Source organism: Rhincodon typus, chromosome 4 (genome assembly GCF_021869965.1).
Source record: "Rhincodon typus isolate 14 chromosome 4, sRhiTyp1.1, whole genome shotgun sequence".
Classification (NCBI taxonomy): Eukaryota; Metazoa; Chordata; class Chondrichthyes; order Orectolobiformes; family Rhincodontidae; genus Rhincodon; species Rhincodon typus.
The window spans coordinates 10,556,780-10,577,576 of NC_063335.1; the positions used below are offsets into that span (position 1 = coordinate 10,556,780).

A 20,797-nucleotide genomic window follows, 5' to 3' on the forward strand; every position below is an offset into this window, starting at 1 on the left:
AGGAAAAACCTTTTCACCCAGAGGGTGTGTGAATCTGAAACTCTGTCTCTAAGAGTGATAGAGACAGATACCCTCATAACAGTTAAGGCATATTTGGATGTACGTTTGGAATGCCAAAGCGTACAAGACCATGGGTCAAGTGCTGACAAATGGCATTAGAATAGTGAGGTCTTTTTTGACCAGTGTGGACATGATGGCCCGAAAGGCTTCTTTCTGTGCTGTAGATCTCTGAGACTGTATGATTTCCTTCCCTAAAGTAGATGCTTAGAGGCTGTTTCTCTTGGATGGATAGTCTAGAACTAGGGATCAAGACCTATGTAAGGAGAAATGTCTTCACTCATAGGGACTGTAAATCCATGAAACTCCCTTCCACACAGCCTGTATGAGCTCAGTTGACCAACGTACTCAAGACCAAGCCTAATAGATTTTTGAAAACAATGGTAATCAAAAAATACAGGAAAAGTGAAACTGAAATCATAAACGAACCTTTACCGCACTGCCTGTATTGCAAGTATATCTTTCCTTAGGTAAGGAGACCAAAACTGTCCATAACACTCCAGTATTGTGGTCCAAAACAGGTCTCACTAAGGCTTTTATACAAATTTCAGCAAGACATCTTTTTCCCTGTAATCAAATCCTCTTGCAATAAAAGGCAACATACCATTTGTTTTTGTCATTGCTTACCGCATGTGCACATTAGCCTTCAGTGACTCATGAATAAAGATACCTAAGTCCCTTCAGACATCAATCTTTGTCAACCTTTCACCATTTAAGAAATTCTCTGCAGTTGGGTTTAACCAACCAAACTGGATAACCTCACATTTTTCCAGATTATAGTCCATCTGCTCCCTCACTTAACCTATCTAAATCACCTTGAAGTCTCATTGCATCCTTCCCACAACTCACATTCTCATCGAGCTTTGAGTTATTAGCAAACTTGTTACCCATTAGATCATTCAAAATATTAAGTTATTCTTTGTGTGACAAAAATGCTTCTTAACAGGAGCCTTGAACAAATCTTTTGCCAGTTTGTGATAACAAGGTGCAGAGCTGGATGAACACAGCAGGCCAAGCAGCATCAGGGGAGCAGGAAGGCTGACGTTTCGGGCCTGGACACTTCTAGTTTACAGCTTTACAGTAAATATTGTTGCATGTCGTGTCTCCTAACAAATGGCTTCTTTGTTTCTGAACCGTAACAATCTGTGATTCTGAACAATTATGCATTGGCAACACAGTATTGAGATAACTTTGACTTTAAGCATTATCAGATTAGCCACACTTTATGTCTCTTTCCTGTGATCTGATGTAGGCTTTCTTTATGTCAAAGCCAAACTAACCAAAAAACATAACCAATGTGCGTATAGACTTAACGATTGCTTCAAATCAAAAAGTGCTGGCTTGAAGAGCTACATTTAGAACATGAACATAGTCAGCTTCTTTATCTGGAAGCTGCTTTCTGCAGTGAAAGCATGTTAAGTTAGAACAAGAATAGATCTTTCCAAGAACTGATTAGCACACAAATTTATTTCACATTTTTTGCTACAATGGTTTGTGATGACATACATTTGATACAATTTAATAACAGCTGATAAAAAGCCACATATCCATATACAAAAATAAATTTGTATCTAAATTCTGATTAATCCTTTATAAAGGCAGTCATTATGACCAGTCTGAACTAAGGTTAAACCTTTGTGAGTATTTTTCTAGCCAATTCTAGACATAGCCACAAAATATTTAAATGGAGTCTTAAAACTTTAGAAGTAACCTACAGATGGACTTGCTACTTATAAGCAGATATGGAAGTAACAAAGTTGGAAAATATTTTAGCAATGACAATGAGTTTTAACTTATAGCAGTCCATTGAGCTATAATGAAAATTTAGAATTATGAGTAACTCCCTCTGCAGCCCCAGAATTCCTACTGTTATTCAAAATCCTAGCTTTAGACTTACCAGAAAAGATTTGATATGAACATGCATGGGAAGACTCAACTTTAACTGGTTACTTAAATCTGATTAATAAACTCTTCAGAAGTTTATTACTAGCACCAGCACAAAATATTCTGATTCAGATTTTAAGTATTTAAACAGAAGTGTAAACATTTCTTATATATTCTTAGTCATCTTTACACAAGTTACCAAAATGTTCTTTTATACAAGCTTACTTATTATTGAAATATTTTCCTACCAAATAGAATTTCCTGAAATATAAGGCTGGAAGCATTAAGCCTTATAAATGTCGCACATCAGATCTTACTTAGTATGCATTTAACTTATGTAGCTACAATTTAAACTGCATCCAATAGGTTAAAGTAATATATGAGACAAAGTTTGGCTATACAGTCCTCCAGGACTTGATTGACATTGTAATTCATAACTCCAGTCAGAGTTCAAAATAAAAACACAAAATAAGTGATGGCAGTATAAGATTTATGAAACCAGCCTCACATTTCATTTTAAAACCTATAGAGAAAAGCAGTTCTCAAATAACATTACACAATTTACTTTGAGATAGACACTGGTTGAATAATGAGTTGGATTCACACTACTTATAGGATTATCTCTCGTACTCTCAAATTTAAGTCATTGATTTGAAATCCAATGCCCAACAAAAGGGAACATCTAACTTAAAAGCTGTATATCAGACATAATGTACCAGGTTGTACTTAATCAAGTCCATTATCTATCTCAATTCTATAAATCATAGGTAGTACTGCTTTATAATTCTTAATCATCTAATGCTTCTGTTACTTCTTAAATTAGTCCTTGAGCTTGAACATCTAGTTGTCATTTTGTCATATGTTATATCCTGTGGCGACTGGAAATACCTATTCAAACCAGGATGCTTTGGTTTTCCACTTTGTGCTTGAATACAAACTAAACTTTCAATATTGCAAAAAACATTCTCCCTTTCCTTTCCCAGTAGGACAGAGCCAACGAGGTAGATAGATGTGTTGTGTACAGATTGCAGAGAAAACTTAAGAACATTCACATTTCAGTCATTGTTCATAACAAGCCTGCTTCATTTAAAGCATGAGCTTGACAAAATTTTAGATAAATTCAAGCTTCAAGATGTGACATTTAATTCACTTTCAAAAAGGGAGTAATTTGAATGAAATTTAACAAGCCAAGGCATAAAGAAAGAAAACAAACAACTTAAAAGAAAAGCCAACTGAAAACACTAAGGGTAAAAACTCTGGTACCACTGGACATGTTGTACCAAAACGATGATTAATCTTACAGTTAAATGAAATTTTAAATTCAAATACAAATATTGTTTCCTCTATTTTTGATCATAGCCAGCAGACCAGATGAGCGATACCTCCACCCATATGGCAAGGCTAGTTGTTGGCCTGCTAATAGGTTACTTACTTTAACAGATCTGGAGTGTTCATTCAAGATTACAGGCAATCCACAAGTTACTTCAACTGCAGCTTACTTCAGCGCTCTTTCAACAGAAATGTTATAGGTAAGAATCAATGCAAATATTATTTGCTTTATTCCATTTTTTGAAGCTGAACAATACAATGCCCTAGGACTCACTAAGATGTTCCAATAAATAAAGTGATACTCATAGTCAGAAGAGTTTGATTTCTACATTGTCTGTTATATTATATTTGTTATTCGTGCCCTGTTCATCTGGAGATTGGAGACCGTCTCAGGATACATTGACACTTGAGTGACCTGATGGCTTGTTAAGAAAGAAAACGTTGCTAAAATTTTATTTTCCAATACACTTAAATCACATCAATGCATAAAAGTGGCAGGTGTAGGAAACTGAAGATTTTTCACTGAGTGAACATGGGCAGAATGACCCTAAACCCAATAACCCTTTGAATGGAAAGCTAACCGGATCCTGTGCCTATCAAACACGTAAGGGATTACCTGGTAGGATCACTTCCCGGGATAGCGATATCCCACCCTACATGAGGGGTGGCCAATCAGAGGTTGGAAGCTGCTTATGGTGGAATTAAGCAGAAGCGCAGGAGCAGCAGGAAGGAAAGGGGTCAATCAGGGAGGTGGGTCTATAAGTCAGGGGAACTTAGAATCAAGGGCACAACTATAGCTTTCACAGCCACACCCTTTGGTTATATCCACTGCCTCCTACTCCCCCAGCCAAACATTTCAAATTGGGACAGATTGAGGACTGCACAAACACAGCAGGCAGGCCAATCCATTCTAGCTGTAGGGAAACCTGCCAGTATTCTCAGCCTTTGGAAATAGTGTTGCCTTGCAGTGGCTGAAGAGGCCCCTAAGTGCTTATTAACTGACCACTGAAGAGTCCCAACTGGTGGCAGGGTAGGAAGGACTTGCTTGTGTGTTGGGAAGATGACAAGGATCTCCCTGATGCCAATCCGCCCAATTACCTTCCCCTCCACTTTTCGGGAGGGGTAGATTCTGGACAATATCTACTTCTTGTACGGTGTGACATCTGACGTAAAACAATAATGTTAATTTTATGAAACCTCGATTCATTGTTTCCTAAGACCCTGTTTTCCATACAAGAGTGACATTTGTAAATTCTCAACTAACTCTTGGAATATCTCACCCACAAAAATTTTGTGCATTTATTTACTTACGGTGAAGGAATTAAAAAAAGGGACAAATCAAAAATATTTCCTTTTCTTGGTTTTCAAACTATTAACAGGAACCTACTTCTTCAAGTGTTGAGGTATTTCTTCCACATATAGATACAACTCATCTAATTACACCCTACATCCCACTATGAGTAATGGGAAATGTCCATTTAGAGAGACAAAATGCACCAGCAGAAGTTATTTCCTGCAATCAAGTGTCGACTCATTACTGCAACACATATTACATGCCAGGCAGCTCACATTCAGTGTCAATAAAACTTTAAACATTTATATATTGAGGCAATGGTAAGCAAATTAAATCACATACAAACAAGGCAATGTTTTAACTCCTGAAGCAAAGACCTAGGTTGTACATTCTCTTATTCTGGCATACAAAGGAAATGCAGGTGTGCATTTCCAATATCTCTTTTATCTTCCAGTGCCAATGCATGATTAGTAGCATGCTTCCAAATTACCATTTTCTTTTCAGAAGTTAATTTCCTCCATGACTTCCATTACTATGGTACGCTGGCCAGTTAGAATGAGATTGCTTACAGTTCTATAATCTACATGAAGAACATTCAGGCCATTTACGGAGACTACAAATTGGCGAACCTAAAAATGAGAATCAAAATAGTTGGCATCAAATGTCAATTCAATATCATGTGAAGTTTAGTACTTTATAAAGTTTTTGAAGGACAGATTCACAAGTTCTAATTTTATACTTCATGAAAAGTAAACTTCAAGCAACAACTTTCTTTAAAATCCAACTGTGAGATCATACAGCAATGTACGTGGTTTTCATTACTCGTTTTGGTTTACTTCTAGAATGAGTGAGAATATGTAAACAATTTCACCACCTTCTCTAGAGCAGTTAGGGATGGGTAATAAATGCCAGCCTTGCCAGACACACTCATCCAACGAAAGAAATAAATAAGTCATTCAAACCTAAAAGAGGTCATTCATAAATGGGAAGTTTGTCAGATGATTACAGCTAAAAATATCTGCCATATCCTAACCTGCGTCATTTTAAAGTTCTAAACAACTTTGTCTTGGGGATTTGTCAAACGTTAGTGCTACAGAGCTCGATTTGATGCACCTCTGCTGGTGGGTAGGAAGGTGTGGTGAGGCATAAAAATCCAATGGACAACCTATCTACTCACCATCTGCCGGCTACTGCTGAAGTGTTGTCCAGGTCCATCTCCCTTGTGGTTCCCAGTGCCTTTCACAGTTCCTTGAATTTTTTTTCCTTTGCTCTTTCAATGGAAAAGTAGCATTGCCAGTAGGGTCAGCATCTGTTTCCCATTCCTAATTTCTCTTTGAATTGAAAAGCTCTCTAGGCCATTTCAGAGGGCAGTTAAGAGTGAGCCATATTGCTATGGGTGTGGAGTCACATGTAGGCTAGATCAAGTAAGGATTGCAAATGATGTCATCCTCTAAAGGACATGTGAACTGGATGAATTTTTACAAATTGATGATAGTTTCATAGTCAACTTTACCTGAACTTCATATTCTAGGTTTACGAATTGATTTTAAAATTCCATCAGCTGTTGTTGTAGTATTTGAACTTGTTTCCCCATTAGTCTGGCCTTTGGATTTCTTATCCAGTGACATTACCACTACATCATTTTCTTCCCTGATGTCCCCAATATCCCCCTAACCTTATGTAAAGTGAACTGAATTGGCTAAAGACTAGCATCAGTGATACTGCTGATCTCAGGAGTAGGCCAAGCTAGTTGTTGGGGCAATAAATTAATTTGCAACCTCATGGCCAGCATATTCGTACTCTATCACTACCATCAAGTCAGAGGATCAACCCTAGTTCACCAAAGAGTGCAGAGGGGCATGCCAGGCAGGAGAAGCTCCAGACATACCTAAAAATAAGGTGTCCATCAAGATACAACACAGGAATACTTGTGCACCAAACAGCAGAAGCAGCAAGTGATAGACAGTGCTTAAATAAAAGCAAAACACTGCAGATGCTAGAAATCTGAAATAATCACAAAGTACTGGAGAAACTCAGCAGGTCTGGCAACCTCTGTGGAGACAGAAACAAAGTTAACATTTCATATCCCAAATGACTCTTCTTCAGGGCATGTTCCACACAACTTCAAATGTTAATTCTGTTTCTCTCTTCACAAATACTGCCAAACCTGGCGGGTTTCTCCAGAATTTTCTGTGTTTGTTGTTTATAGACATTTCTTAGCGATTTCATCACTAAAGGATCAGATCTAAGCTCTACAGTCCTGCCACAGCTTGTCATGAATAGTGGTAGTGGGAAGCAGGGGACAATTATACAATATACTAGAGTAGAAGGCTCCACAAATATCTTCATCTTCAGTGATGAGTCTTCTAGAACATCAGTGCAAGAGATGAAACTGAAGCATTTGAAACACTCTTCAGTCAGAAGTGCCAAATGGATGATCCACCGCAGTCTCCCCATGAGGTCCCTAGTATCACAGACACCAATCTTCAGCCAATTCAATTCACTCCACATGATATAAAGAGGCACTGGATACTGCAAAGGCTATTGGTCCTGACAACATTTCAGCAATTGTACTGAAGATATGTGCCCCAGAACTTGCTGCTCCCCTCGCCTAGCTACTCCATATAGCAACAGCACTGGTATCCAGGGATGTTATCGGAATCTATAAACTAGAACAAAGTGACTGAGCACTTGCAGATGGCCGACATGGATTTATGGAGGATGTATCATGTGTAATCAATCTAGTTGATTGAAAAAGAAACTGTAGAACTGGACAGAGGAATGCCTATAGATATAGATTGAATAGACATCCAAAGGCACTTGATAATCAATTCCACATAACAGACTTAAAGCTAAAATTAAAGTTCAACATAATTGAAGGAAAATGTTTGATCTTCATTTGGAGAATAATTGTAGAGTAGAAAATGACAGTAGGAGTGGTATATATTTGAGTCAACAGGTGTGTTCCTTGCAAGATTCTGTGCTGGGTCTTCAACTTCTCAATATATTAACTAAGGAAAGAGGGAACACAGCAGGGAGCCATATTTTTGACCCAATATTGGCAATGTCACTGCAGCTGGTTAGAGCACATGTAGTTCTGGGGTACAGCACTTTGAAAAGACATATCAATCTTGGAAGGAATGCATTCTAAATGCACCAGAACTTCATGGATTAGATTATGATGTGAGATCTCACAGAGTGGGCTTCAATTCTCTTGACAGTAGGTGCAGGAGGATTTGGTTATGGTTAATAGGATTTTAAAAGGAATGGAAAATGGATAGAATACAGGATGCAACAGTTTCCACCAACAAAGTCTAGGTCAGGGGGATATAATTGCAAGATCAAAGCCAGGGCATTTAGGAGAGAAGTTAGGAAGTAATCTTTTGCAGAAAGGGTGATATTTTGTCCCAAAATACAGTAAGGTGCTGGTTCAATTAATTGTAATTAAGTATAATATTGTAATTTTAAATTTGACATTGTTGATAAAGTTTAGTTAGGAAAGAATATAAAAGAATATGGAACCAAGGCAGATGAATGGAGTTAAGATGCAGATTAGCTACGGTCTCGCTGAATGGCAGAATAAGCTGGAGGTCCTGAATGGTCTACTCTTGTTCACAAATGTAGACAGGACAATTACAGGAAACTTAAGAAAGATGAAAAAGATTACTTAAAAACAGACTTGAATAAAACTAAAATCCACTCTATACACTGGTGTCAAACTGAGGTAGAAAAACTAATGGCATGGATAACATTGAGAAACAGGATGAGTTTACCACTGTTCAAACAGGATGCCATTGCCAACAATGCAAGTGTGCCAAAGAGCCTTTCAGAAAGATTAATGTTAGCGCCAGTATCTTCAAACTGGAGAAAGTACAGATAGTCCCGATCACCATTCCAAATTTCATCCCGAGACTCCAGTGGAAGTGAGGGCTGCTATCAAGGGCAGGATAATATTAGTTACAATGACCTGTGGTGAATAGTCTGCAGACAGAATCTGTCGAAGATTATGAAACATGGCTGCTGAGTGCACTACTGAAAGTTTTAATTGATGATGATAACTATCAGTTAGAAGAAGCGACGTAGATAAATATAATTCATTTTAATACCAGTCTTTGTCAACTACACAGGAATTTTGATCTGCTTTCAATTTCAGAAAAGAAAGTTCACCACAGCAATTTCTTTAAAACACTGATTTTTCATTAGAGTTGTGCACACTTGTGCTTATTCGCTTTAAGGTCCATTCTTGCACATTTGTCAAGTAGTGCTGTAATAGGACAAGTTGACTTTAATTAAAAACCAAAAGAATTGCGGATGCTGGAAATCAGAAACAAAAACAGACATTGCTGGAAAAGCTCAGCAGATCTTGCAGCATCTGTGGATAGAAATCACAGTTAATATTTCGGGTCAGGTGTTGAGTTCTGAAGAGGGGTCACCTGACCTGAAATGTTGATTCTGATTTCTCTCCATTGATGCTGCCAGACCTGTTGAGCTTTCCAGCAATTTCTGTGTTTGACTTTAATTAAGTTTAATTTATATTATTTTATGCCGTTATATCCCCCATTACTCGTTGCACCACATACTGACAATCGTTTCAATGCATTTATGCATCAGGGGGCTCGGCAGAAACTGTGTACTATTAACGGTTCAGTCCACCCAAGTGTGGCAGTTGAAATGTTTACAAGCAGTATTTGCTTGCTGTGACTGAGTAAGACATAAGCTATGGGAAATAGCAGAGTAGTTCTAGCTTGAAGAAGATAGCAGTCAGTGAAAAGAGGAAGTTGTGGCTGTAAGTGACGACTGGAGTGCTATTCTTGAGTCTAAGGGAACACATACTAAGGAAAGGAAGGTGATTGATCGGTTTAGGAGTAGATGCAGCAGTCCAAGGCAGAGTGGCTTGTGGGATTGATTTTCAAGGCCAGATTGGCAAGAGTGAAGAACTATAATCCCTTGTGATGATCCACCATATCATTAAAATTTGTGGTGAACTGCTGATGCATCCATGTCCAGATTGCATTTTATTTGATGTGTGATGTGAATTGTTCAATCACAGTCTATTCCCCATATTTATCACATATTATTTCTGGGTGTTTGAATACAAGACAGACGTGTGTTGCAGGTTGTAACATTGTTCTAATATTGCATAGTGAAGTTTATTGCTCTCTGTTCAAAATCATGTGGCTTTATTCTCTTTGTAAGTCCCTTTGATTTCGCACTTGTCAAATTATCAAAAAATGGCTACTGTCAGATAGTTTGTAACATAAAATGATGGTCTAGTCTAGATCACAAGTATTTTAATCTGTGTAAGTAGATTTGTTCTTAAAACAAAATTTCCAGGACACAACAATTCTGAATGTTCCTGAGAATTGTAAAAAGGTTTTTAAAATGTTTTGGTGGGGGGGACAGGGCTCAAATGCACAAAGATAAATAGCAAACAGCATGTAAAGAAGGTGCAAAATTCCTCGTGAAATGCCCAAAATAGCTAGCCCAATACTGTGTGTTGCAATTGCTTTCAATGGTAAGAGATGAACAGTTATGGTCAATAGCACAATATTGGAGGCTGCCGATGACCGATAAGTATGGGCAATGTGAGCAGTAGGGACTGTAATTTTGTTTTTAAAAAATGCACTGATATCAATGCGAACCTCACCTAGAGCCGATGTCGCTTGTTCTGACCGGTCTGAAAATGCTGACCAACTCTGTGCTACTGCTGTTCCAGATAACCCAGTGTCAATGTGTTAGGCTAGAAACAATTAACTCAAACAACTAAAAGATTAAATGGAAGAAACAAGAAAATATGCTCCAATTTTGGACATAAATTTAACTTGTCAAGAACATCAAACATAGAACAGTACAGCATAGGAGCAGGCTCTTTGGCCCATTATGCCAACTATGATGCCATTCTAAATTAATCCCATCTGCCTGCACATGGTCTGAATCCCTCTATTGCCTGCCTGTTCCTGTGTCTGTCCAAATGTCTCTTAAACATTGCTGATGCATTTGGTTCTACCACCTCTCGTGGCAGTATGTACCAGGCACCTATCACCCGCTGTGTAAAGAAAACTTACCTCACACATCTTTAAACGTCTGACCTCTCACCTTAAACCTATGCCCCCATGACAATTCCAGCTTGGAAAAAAGACTCCAACTGCACACCCTATCTGTAACGCTCATTTGATATAAGTTTATCAGGTCACTCCTCAGCTTCCGACAGTCTAACGAAAACAATCCAAGTTTATCCAATCTCTCCTTATAGCTAATACATTCCAACCCAGGCAACATCCTGCTAAACCTCTCTTGCACTCTCTGTAAAGTCTCCACATCCTTCTTATGCTGCGGTGACCGGAACAGCTCAGAATACTCCCGATGTGGCCAAAATAAAGTTTTATTAAACTGCAACATGACTAACTCAACTTTTATACTCACTGCCTGACCAATGAAAGAAACATGCTGTATGTCTTCTTTACCACCTTATCCACTTGTGTTGTGAGCGTAACTCATGAGAATTATTCAATCAGACAGTTTAATTTGACAACAATATGTTTTGATATAGTTTTTAGTTACACTTGAATACCAAATTTGCTGGAGAAAGTAGGTTAATAATTTATCCTGATCTACAACCCAGAAGAAGACATTACTGCTATCTATACCCACTTATGAAAGTGGCAAATTATTCCTGTATAGGCCCTAAAGGCAACTGTAGGCAGGCACTGTGACTATAGTTGAAACAAATAATGTTCTCATTTGAAGCCCATTGTCTTCGGTCACTGACAGGAAAGAGAAAAATCAGTTGTGCTAATTAGGGGCCCCATCGTAACATTTTACTATAGCACTTCCTGCAAATGTCAGACTTCCTTTTTCTAAATAATGAAACAGAAATTTTGGAAAAACTCAGCAGATCCAGCAACATCTGTACAATGCAACCTCTTCTGTATACAGAGGGGGAGGTAGAACAATAGGGAAGGTCAGAGATCGAGGGTGAGCGAGATTCAATACCAGAAATGTTGAGGAATCAAAGGCAAATGGAATGGTAACAGTAGCAGTAAAGAAACACAGTATTCATCTGGAGTCTCCATTAATAGTGCAATGATTTTTTTCTTATTCTTTCGCAGCATTTAGGCATTGTTGGCTTGGCTAACATTTTGTTACCCATCCCAAATTACATGTGAGAAGATGATGATGAGAGGTTTGTTTACGACTACTGCTCATGCCTCTTTCTGTCAAAGTTGCTGATCATAGCTTGGACACAATTAAACTCGCTTTTTCATTTTTACCAGTGTTCTCGGTATCACAATCTTCAAAATAGAGTTTCCACAATGCTGCAATGTAGAAAAGAGGAACAAGAGGAAGCTATTTCAACACTCCTGCCTGTTCCATCTTTCAATTGGATCATCATTAAATTGCTCCCAAAGCTTTGTCCTCTTTCATTATGTATTGGTCTCAGATGTAAAATTAGCAATTGATCTAGTGTCAATTGCCATTGGTGAAAAAGACTGTAAAACTTCCATCACCCTTTGTACGCAGAAGTGTTCTCTAATTTTACTTCCAAAAGATATGGTTCCAAATTTTAGATAATCCCTCTAGTCCAAGATGTATCAACCAGCAGAAATTGTTTTTCTCTGTCTACCCTATCGTTTCCCAGTAATACCTTAAAACTTCAATGAAATAACTCTGTACCTGTCCAATTTCCATGAATTACAATCAGAGTTTGTGCAATCTCTCCTCGTAACTTTACCCTTGGAGTCCAGGTATCATTCTAGTAAATCTACACTGAACTCACTCCAAGCCCAATATATCCTTGCTCAGATCTAGTAGTCAGAACTGTTCTCAGGGCTCCAGCAACAGTCTAACTAGGATTCATATAGCAGAATGACTTATGCTTCTCCTTTGTATTTTAATCATGGAAAACATTGTAAGTCGGAGCAGAAATTGGCCATTTTGCCCATCAAACCTGCTCCTTGTTGATCCTTCTGCTTCAATACCATTTTCCCACACTATGCCCCATATCCTTTGGCATCTTTACTATCTAGATATCTATTGATTTTTGTCTTGAATATACTCAATGACTGAAACTGCACAACCCTCTGGGGTGGAGATTAGAATTAGAATTAGGTTTATTGTCACACGCACTCAAATGAGGACAGCAAAAAATTTACCAGTTGCCACTTATCGTGCCATCCTTGTTGCGAAGCTGAGATGATAAGGATTCACAAGGAATTCATCCTTACCTCTGTCCTAAGTGGTCTACCTCTTATTCTGAGACTATGGCCCCAGTCAGGAGGATTGTCTATCCAGCAACTGCCCTGTGAAGCCCTTGAAGAATCTTGTAAGATTTATGAGATTAGGTTTTAAATTTAAAGCATAGGTTTTGTACTACACTCTCTCCAATGGCAAGTATATATTCCCTGAAGTAAGGAGACCAAAACTTTGGCACAGTGTCAGAGTGAAGGGACAACCCTTTTGAACTGAGGTGAGGCGAAATTTCTTCAGCCAGAGGGTGGTTAATCTGTGAATCTCATTGACACAAAGAGCTGTGGAGGCCAAGTCACTGAGAAGATTTAAGACAGAGATAGATAGGTTCTTGATTAGTGAGGGGATTAAGGGTTATGGGGAAAAGGCAGGTGAATGAAGTTGAAAAATGTATCATCCATGACAGAATGGCAAGCAGACTTGATGGGCCGAACAGTCTAATTCTGCGCCTATGTCTCATGGTCTTATGATTATTGTGTCTGCATAGGTGTAGCTGGGGCTATCGCAGGAGGAGAAACAGATTGTCTCCGTAATGGAGAGAATTTGTTGTGCTTTGGATTAAATGGGACACTGAAGTTCCAAACCATCTTTTGCAGTCTCAACAGTGACCAGCAAAGGGAACTCAATCACTAATAAGGTTACAAAGTTAAGCTGAAGGCAACATTGAGCTGCAGAAAACAGAGGTTCAAAAACTCCAAGTCTGATAAAACAGAAGCAATGTTAGGCCTGAGAAAGATGGTGGAAAGGTACGGCTAGCTATCGAAAGTTTCAATCTCAGCAGAGATGATGTTCCGAAAGCTCAAAAGAAAATATACATTTACTTCATTCTCATTAGTTACTCCTTCCCCTCATTATTTATTTATCTCATGCCGTCATTTCATATTTTTCTTTTCTCTTGATTCCTTCCGAGGTGGTGACTAAAAATAATTAATTTCCTCCCCAACACATTTCTCATTCCAATTTCAATCTTAGCCATGGCACTGGACATTCAGAACACTTCCATCACGACAGGAAAAGGATATCCTTTAAATCTGCATCACCATAGAACATCTGACAGGAATATTAAGTGTACAAATGTCACACAATGTTTAAAATCAGTACCAATTTAAAAATATATGCAATTTTGGCTGAGGCGTGAATGATGAGCACAGTAAATTTGCAAAGTTTTCCGACCAGTTATGAATCAAATGAGACGTTATGAGCTTAAGGCTACGCAGCTTCAAAATACAAATAGAGTAATGCATTCTGTGTTATATGGCACAACATTTTATAAAACAGTGCATTGATTCTGAGCAATGCAAGGCAAAAACACTAGTTACATTAAGAGCAAGACGCCTTGCATACATTGTCTGTCCATGATAGTATAGATTAAATAGGGTTTTCTTCATGAACATATTCATTGCAGTTCCTAAGTTTTCTTAGCTGGCATTTGAATGAGCCCACTACTTACTTAATAATATTCCCAATTTGTAGCCTTCAAATGAGACATATACTTTATATAACAGCTTCTTTTGACCTACTAACGCATTTTCTAGGTAAAACACAGACAGACAATATAATTCACAGTTACAATTCAAAAAGGAGTGCAGGAGCATAGGGACTTGGGAGTATATGTGCACACATGATTGAAGTGGCAGGACAAACAGAGAGAGCAGTTAATAAAACATACAGCATCCTTGGATTGATTAATCGGGGCAAAGAGTACAAGAGCAAGGAAGTAAGGCTGAACCTGCATAACTAACTGGTTAAACTTTAAGTGTAGTGTTGTGTACAGTCCTGGGTGCACACTACAGGATGTGAATACACTGAAGAGAGGGCAGAACAGATTTACATGAATAGTTCCAATGATGAGCAACTATAGTCATAAGAATAAATTGAAAAGTGTGGAATCATTCTCCTTGGAGACAGCACAGATTGAAGGGGTTATGTCTCTTCACCTTGGACAGAAGAACAGCGAAGAAGAAACTAGATACAAGTCTTCAAGATCGAGAAGGGCTGGATTGAGTAGATAGAGAGAAACAGTTCCCACTTGGAAGAAGATCCAGACATGAGAGGGCTTAGATTTATAGTGATTTGCAAAAGATTCAAATGCAAGATAAGAAAAAGGTTTTCACCCAGTAATGAGCAATTCAGATCTAGAATCCACTGCCTAGAAGTGCACTGGACGCAGGTTCAATTGAGGCATTCAAAAGGATATTGCTCTATGTAAATGATTATCCAACGTGCAAAGGTATGGGGAAAAAGGCAGGAGAAGAAGTCATGGCGGTTATTTGGAGGGCCAGTACAGAAACAATGGGATGAATAGCTCCCTTCTGTCCTGTAACCCTTCTGTGATTTCTTGAGAGTGCAGTGCATTGAAGGGTACATAAAAACAATGTTCTTTAAATTGTAATGACAAACCTTGATCATTTCACAGGGCTGTACGTTCTGCATGAAATATTTACCTTTATTTTACTCATTGATGGAGTGAGAGTGTCATTGGCAAGGCCAGCATTTACAACCCATCCTTAAGTTCCCTTGAGAGCCACTGTAAGTCTGTGTAACTAGAGGGTGTGCAGGATTTCAATAGAGTCATAAAATTCCTACACAGGGTGGAAGCAGGCCATTCGGCCCATATCTAGTCCACACCGACCCTCCAAAGAGCTTCCCACTCAGACCTACCCTATACTGTAATGATAAATGGCCAATTACATGTGTTCATGAGAAATACTGTTTGACTGCAGCCAAGCATTAACCAGGAAATGAAAAAGGGTTGCCATAAATTCCTTGATTTTCATTCTCCAGCTGTATTTACATAGCAGAAGTTCTTATACATATCTTTAAACAGTCTTATTCACTTGCTCTGAACTTCCAAAGATCTGCATATGTGAACATTCAAAAGTCTGAGTTTCTGAACTCCATGAAAATTGTACCATACAATTGTACGTGTTGAGCCTTAGGAAATCTTTAGGCTGCAGCTAACACCTTCAATGAAAAAGCACAACCTTGGAAAGAAATGCCCATATTTTTGACAGAACGAGTCAACATTTGGTCATCCGTACTTACTGTGCTTTACAGAGGAAAGAAAAATTACCTTCATTCCAGCTATGGCAGCAGGACCACTGGGATCCACTGCTTGAATATGGCATGGTTTATTTCCACGTACGACAAATCCCCAGCCAACTGCATCACCCACAATCTGAAAACAAGCCAGTTTTGCAAAACTTTAAAATAAACAGGCATATTAAAATCGCATCCAAAGTTCGCTTTCAAAAAACAAATTTCCAATGTTTAAACTGGCTTCTGTATTCACAAAATTCTTATTTTTGAATGCAGTGACTATCTTTGCAATAAACTAAATATAGATCTTAAAAAGTCTGGTTTGATGAGCCTCTTTAATACTTTCAAAGAGGACAAGTCACTCAAGTGTAAACTGGGCTTTTATTTCAGCAAGTTTAAGCATCTCGAGAATGCAACACTATTCAATTGTAACCAAGTGAAACTATATCATAACTCTGAAACTGTACTCGGTTAATCGCTGCAAAGTGCAACAGATTGGGGAAGGAAGACAATTTAAAGCTCAGACTTACTGTAAGTGTCTTCTTCGTGTAGGGTGCCCCAGGAGCTAAGAGCTCTTCGGTCGTTACAGATCTCTTTAAAACTGAAACAAAATGCAGAATTCTTAAGCTGTAAATGTAATTCACAACCCACTGTCTTCAATTCACTTTAACTGCTCAGTTCAGCCACAATTACAACTAGAACAATTCTTTAGTCAGGATTATGAGAGGAAATCAGTCTTTCTTTTTGTTATTATTTGTTTAGACATTATTCTAATGCAGTGACAATTAAAATTTCAATTGTACCTTTAACATAATGAAATGTCCTAGGCACTGCACAAGAGCATTATCAAAACAAAGTATGATGCCAAGCCACAGAAGAGAAACATTAGTTCAGCTAAACAACAGTCTGGTAACAGTGTGCACTTTAAGAAGTGCTTTAAAGGTGGAAAGCAAAGTGGAGGGGCATACTGAAGGAATTCCAAGGCCTTGGCAACTTGAAGACACGGCCACCAATGGTGGAGAAATTAAAATCAAAATTAGAGGAACACTGATCACTCAGAAGGTTGTGAGGTTGGAGGAGATCACAGAGTTAGGGTGACACAGAGCCCTAGAGGGATTTGAAACCAAGAATAAAAATTTTGAATGAAAACATTGCTTGACCGGGAACTAGTTCAGGTCAGCATGCACAGGGAGGGGAGAGAAATAAGACTTGCTGCCAGTTAAGTCTCTGGCAGAATTTGGAAGATCTCAAGCTTAGAGGGTAGAACATGGGAGACAATCCAGAAATGTGTTGGTACAGTCAGATCTAGAGGAGACAAAGACTTTGACAGCAGCTGAGGTGAGACAAGAGACAAAATTGAGCAATATTAAAGGTTGCAGTGGCCAGTTGTAGTGATGTCGTGGGTGTGGTTGGGAGCTTGATCAAGATCAAATGTGACACCAAATGTTATGTGAACAGATTATACGTAATTTAAACTCAGACTAGGAACAGAATTGGAGTTAGTAATGAGGGTAAGTAATTTGGATTGGGTACCGAAAACAATGACTTAAATTTTTGCAATCTTTACTCAGAGGGTGTTTCTGCTCAACTAGTACTGGATGTTGAATTAATCAACAGTAGAGTAATTGAGAGATGTGCTGATGAGGTAGAACTGGGTGTCATCAGCATACCCGCAAAAAAACTAACACTGTCTTTGAATGATGTTGTCAAATGCAAGCATATAAATGTGAAATAGGAGGGAGTCAAGGACCTACACTGCAGGGACAGAGTGGCATGAACAGAAGCTTTGTAAGTGATTAAAAAACTGAAAGAACTGTGGATGCTGGAAATCTGAAACAAAAACACAAATTGCTGGAAAATCTCAGGGGGTCTGGCAGCGTCTGTGCAGAAAAAGCAGAGTTAACGTTTCGAGCCCAGTGACCCTTCTTTGTAAGTGATTCTCTGTTTACAATCAGATAAGAATGGAACAAGGTGAATACAGTCCTAACCAGGTGCACAACAACGGAGGAGCATTGGAGGAAGGTGATATAGTCACCAGGTCAAAGGCTGCACTACAGCTTGAAGGATGAGGAGGAAGATTTTACTTTGTCACAGTCGCATAGGATGTTATTTTTAAACTCTGATCACAGCAGTCTCCATACTGTGATAGGGTGGAGACCTAATTGTAGGGATTCAAACAGAGTTCTGGGAAAGATGGAAATGGATTTGGGAGGTTCAGAAACTTAGCGGATGAGATGAGAGTATGAAAGGATGCAGGGGTCAAGTGTGTTCTTTGAGGATGAGGGACGACATTCAGATTGAAAACCAAAGGGACAACACTTGAAGAGAGAGAACAGTTTACCATATTGGCGAACATGGTGACCAGGAATATAAATTGGATGATCATTAGTTTAATGGGAATAGGATGAATGAAACAGGAGATGGGTCTCATGAAGTGGACAAGCTCAGAGATGGCATGCGAGGAGGAAGGGAAAAAAAACTGGAAAGAGATGAAAGACCAGGATTAGGACAGGATGTGCAATAAAGAAAGTTTAGACTGGCGGGCTAGTGGAAGGGAGTGACATAGCAAAGGCAGCTTATCATAATACCTCGGATTTAGTAACAAAGCAGTCCATGAGGTGGTTGCACTTCCTGCTGGAAGCAAAGGTGGAGGTAGGCAGAGAGAGGGGTTTAAGAAGGTGCTTTTAAAACAACTTATGTGAGAACGAAAAGATTCATTTGTTTCATTCATTACGATGAATTACCTGAAAAATTCAAACTTCACTAATACAAGTGCTCAATTAAAAAAATTTCAAAATATAGGCTAATGGTGCCCAAGAATCTTTGTATTGACCAGGCTTGTACAAGGCACAACAAACAAAACCAGACAAACCACATAAAGAGACATTAACAAATGACCAGAAGTTGTTTAAAGAAATGGAGAATTTTAGAAGTGCAGACAGAAGTGCAGACAAAGAGATTTTGGTGAGGAAATTGCAGAGCTAAGCAGCTGGAGAAGAATCTTTAAAATGAATTTGCATTGGGAGCCAATGTAAGTCAGTGAGCAGGTGGTGACTTGGTTAGATTCAGGATACAGGCAGGTGAATTTTGGATAAGTTTGAGTTATGTGTGGGGTGCAAGAAGTAAAATTGTACAGAATAGCATTGTAATAGAGATAGTAAAGACATAGATGCAGTTTCAGCAGAAGAGAAGATAGGGGCAGCATTGGTAATGATATAGAGTTGGAAGTAGGTGGTCTTGCTGAAAGAGAAGATACATAATGAGAAGCTCACCTCTCAGTCAAAGATGACACAAAGTTTAAAAATGGTCTTGTTACCTTCAGACAGTTATCAATGGGAGGAAAGAAGATAGTGGTCATAGAATGGAGTTTTTAGCAGGACCAAATACAATGGTTTTCCCAGTATTAGACAGAAAGAAATTTCTGCACATTCAGTTCCAGATGCTGGACAATCATCCTGACAATTTAGAGACAGCGCAAGGGTCAACAGAAGTGGTGATGAAATACAGTTGGGCATTGTCAGCCTTTGGGTACAACCCAAAGTTTCATTTTAACAAGAACAGCAGGTAAATGAGGAAGAAAAGGGGCCTAAGGGTAGATTCTTGCATTAATGTGAGAATTAATAGTGACTAAAGAAAATAGATTGTTGAAGAACAGAATTATACCAGACAAACAAAAAACCTTGTTCAAGATTAAAACATATTAGAGCAAGCAGCAGCTAATAATAAAGTTTTTCAAGTGTGAGTTATTGAGATTAAGTAATTCAACAACAGGCAGTTTTTGCATAATAGCTTTAGCTCTGAACCACAGTCAGATTGCATTTTCTTCAAATTCTATGAGACATTTATGATATGCTGATGTATCCTCTGGTATTTTGTTGAAAAAGCATAGTCTATATTTGGAAGAATTGTGATAGTTGTAAACAGATTGATCCAATTTAGCATCAGTAGCAACAAATACAGTGGAACTCATCATTGTCCTTTATAGACTTTTCCCTCAGGAAACAAATTAACTTGTCTAATTTTAATGTTACAAATTAACTGAATGTCAAGAAAGCAGATTGAGTTTCACATCATTAGTTTTCAACTGATTTTTTAAAAAAAATATTCAAAAGGAAACTTCAGTAATGATATGCAGACTTGTCAGAACTGTGTCAACGAGGCAGTGTGCATGTGTCTTGGACACACATTCTTTAACGTTGCCTGTGGTGCAATATTCCAGACCTTATTGTGGGAACGTTAACTGCCTTTCATTTTAAAAAAAAAACTTCTTGATCATTTTGGCTGAGTGCTCACTGCTTTAATCACTGACATCCACTCAGGTCCTCATAAAAAGCAAAATTCCGTGATGTGGGACTGAATTGGCACTTGTACCATTCTATATAAAGAACTGAAGAACCGGTGGTGGGGGCGGGAAGTCAATCACTAGAAGAGTCAACATTTCACTATAACAGTACGCATAGAGAAGATGAACAAATCATAGACTATGTCATGCACTTCATCCCCCTTTAAAACTATAGCTGCAAATCGAAGAAATTTGTGATTTGTGACTTCTTACACAGTACTGTCAGCAATTCCACACGGTCACAGCCCTTACCAGACTTTGGATTGGACAACAGAGGAGGGCTGCTGCTGGGAGCGGGGCTACTGCTATAATAACCACTGCTACCACAGCTACTGCTCATGCTACACCTCCGAACTGCAGAACCAATCTTGATTTCCTTTGTCGGGCTCACTGTAAGAGATCATATGTCACGTTAAACAATAGAGTTTTCAGTAGAACTTCACCAACTTGCCAAGTTTAAAAAAAACATCGCTGGCTACTCTATCAATTCCGTAGGGGATTCTGGTTTGTTTTTACGTTATAAAAGTCGTGTAAGTTTCAGGGAACTATTTAGCATGTTCTCAAACAAAAAAAATCACAAGTTCAAATTTCAGTCCACTCCAGGT

At 38.5% G+C, this 20,797-nt stretch overlaps 1 protein-coding gene across 3 annotated transcripts in view; it reads right to left on the minus strand.

Moving 5' to 3' along the window:
* Nucleotides 1-1,544: 1,544 nt before the first annotated feature.
* The window catches only part of deptor (DEP domain containing MTOR-interacting protein), a 215,057-nt gene continuing 195,804 nt past the window's right edge, over nucleotides 1,545-20,797 (minus strand). The window contains exons 6-9 of one of the 3 annotated variants that reach the window (XM_048595500.1): nucleotides 20,445-20,582; nucleotides 16,381-16,451; nucleotides 15,885-15,989; nucleotides 1,545-5,193 (exon numbers count right to left, since the gene is read on the minus strand). In XM_048595500.1, the coding sequence (XP_048451457.1) occupies nucleotides 5,065-5,193; nucleotides 15,885-15,989; nucleotides 16,381-16,451; nucleotides 20,445-20,582 (443 nt within the window). In that variant the 3' untranslated portion in view covers nucleotides 1,545-5,064. Of the gene's footprint in view, nucleotides 5,194-15,884; nucleotides 15,990-16,380; nucleotides 16,452-20,405; nucleotides 20,583-20,797 lie in introns of all 3 variants that reach the window. The other 2 variants (XM_048595499.1, XM_048595501.1) reach the window with 2 other exon arrangements.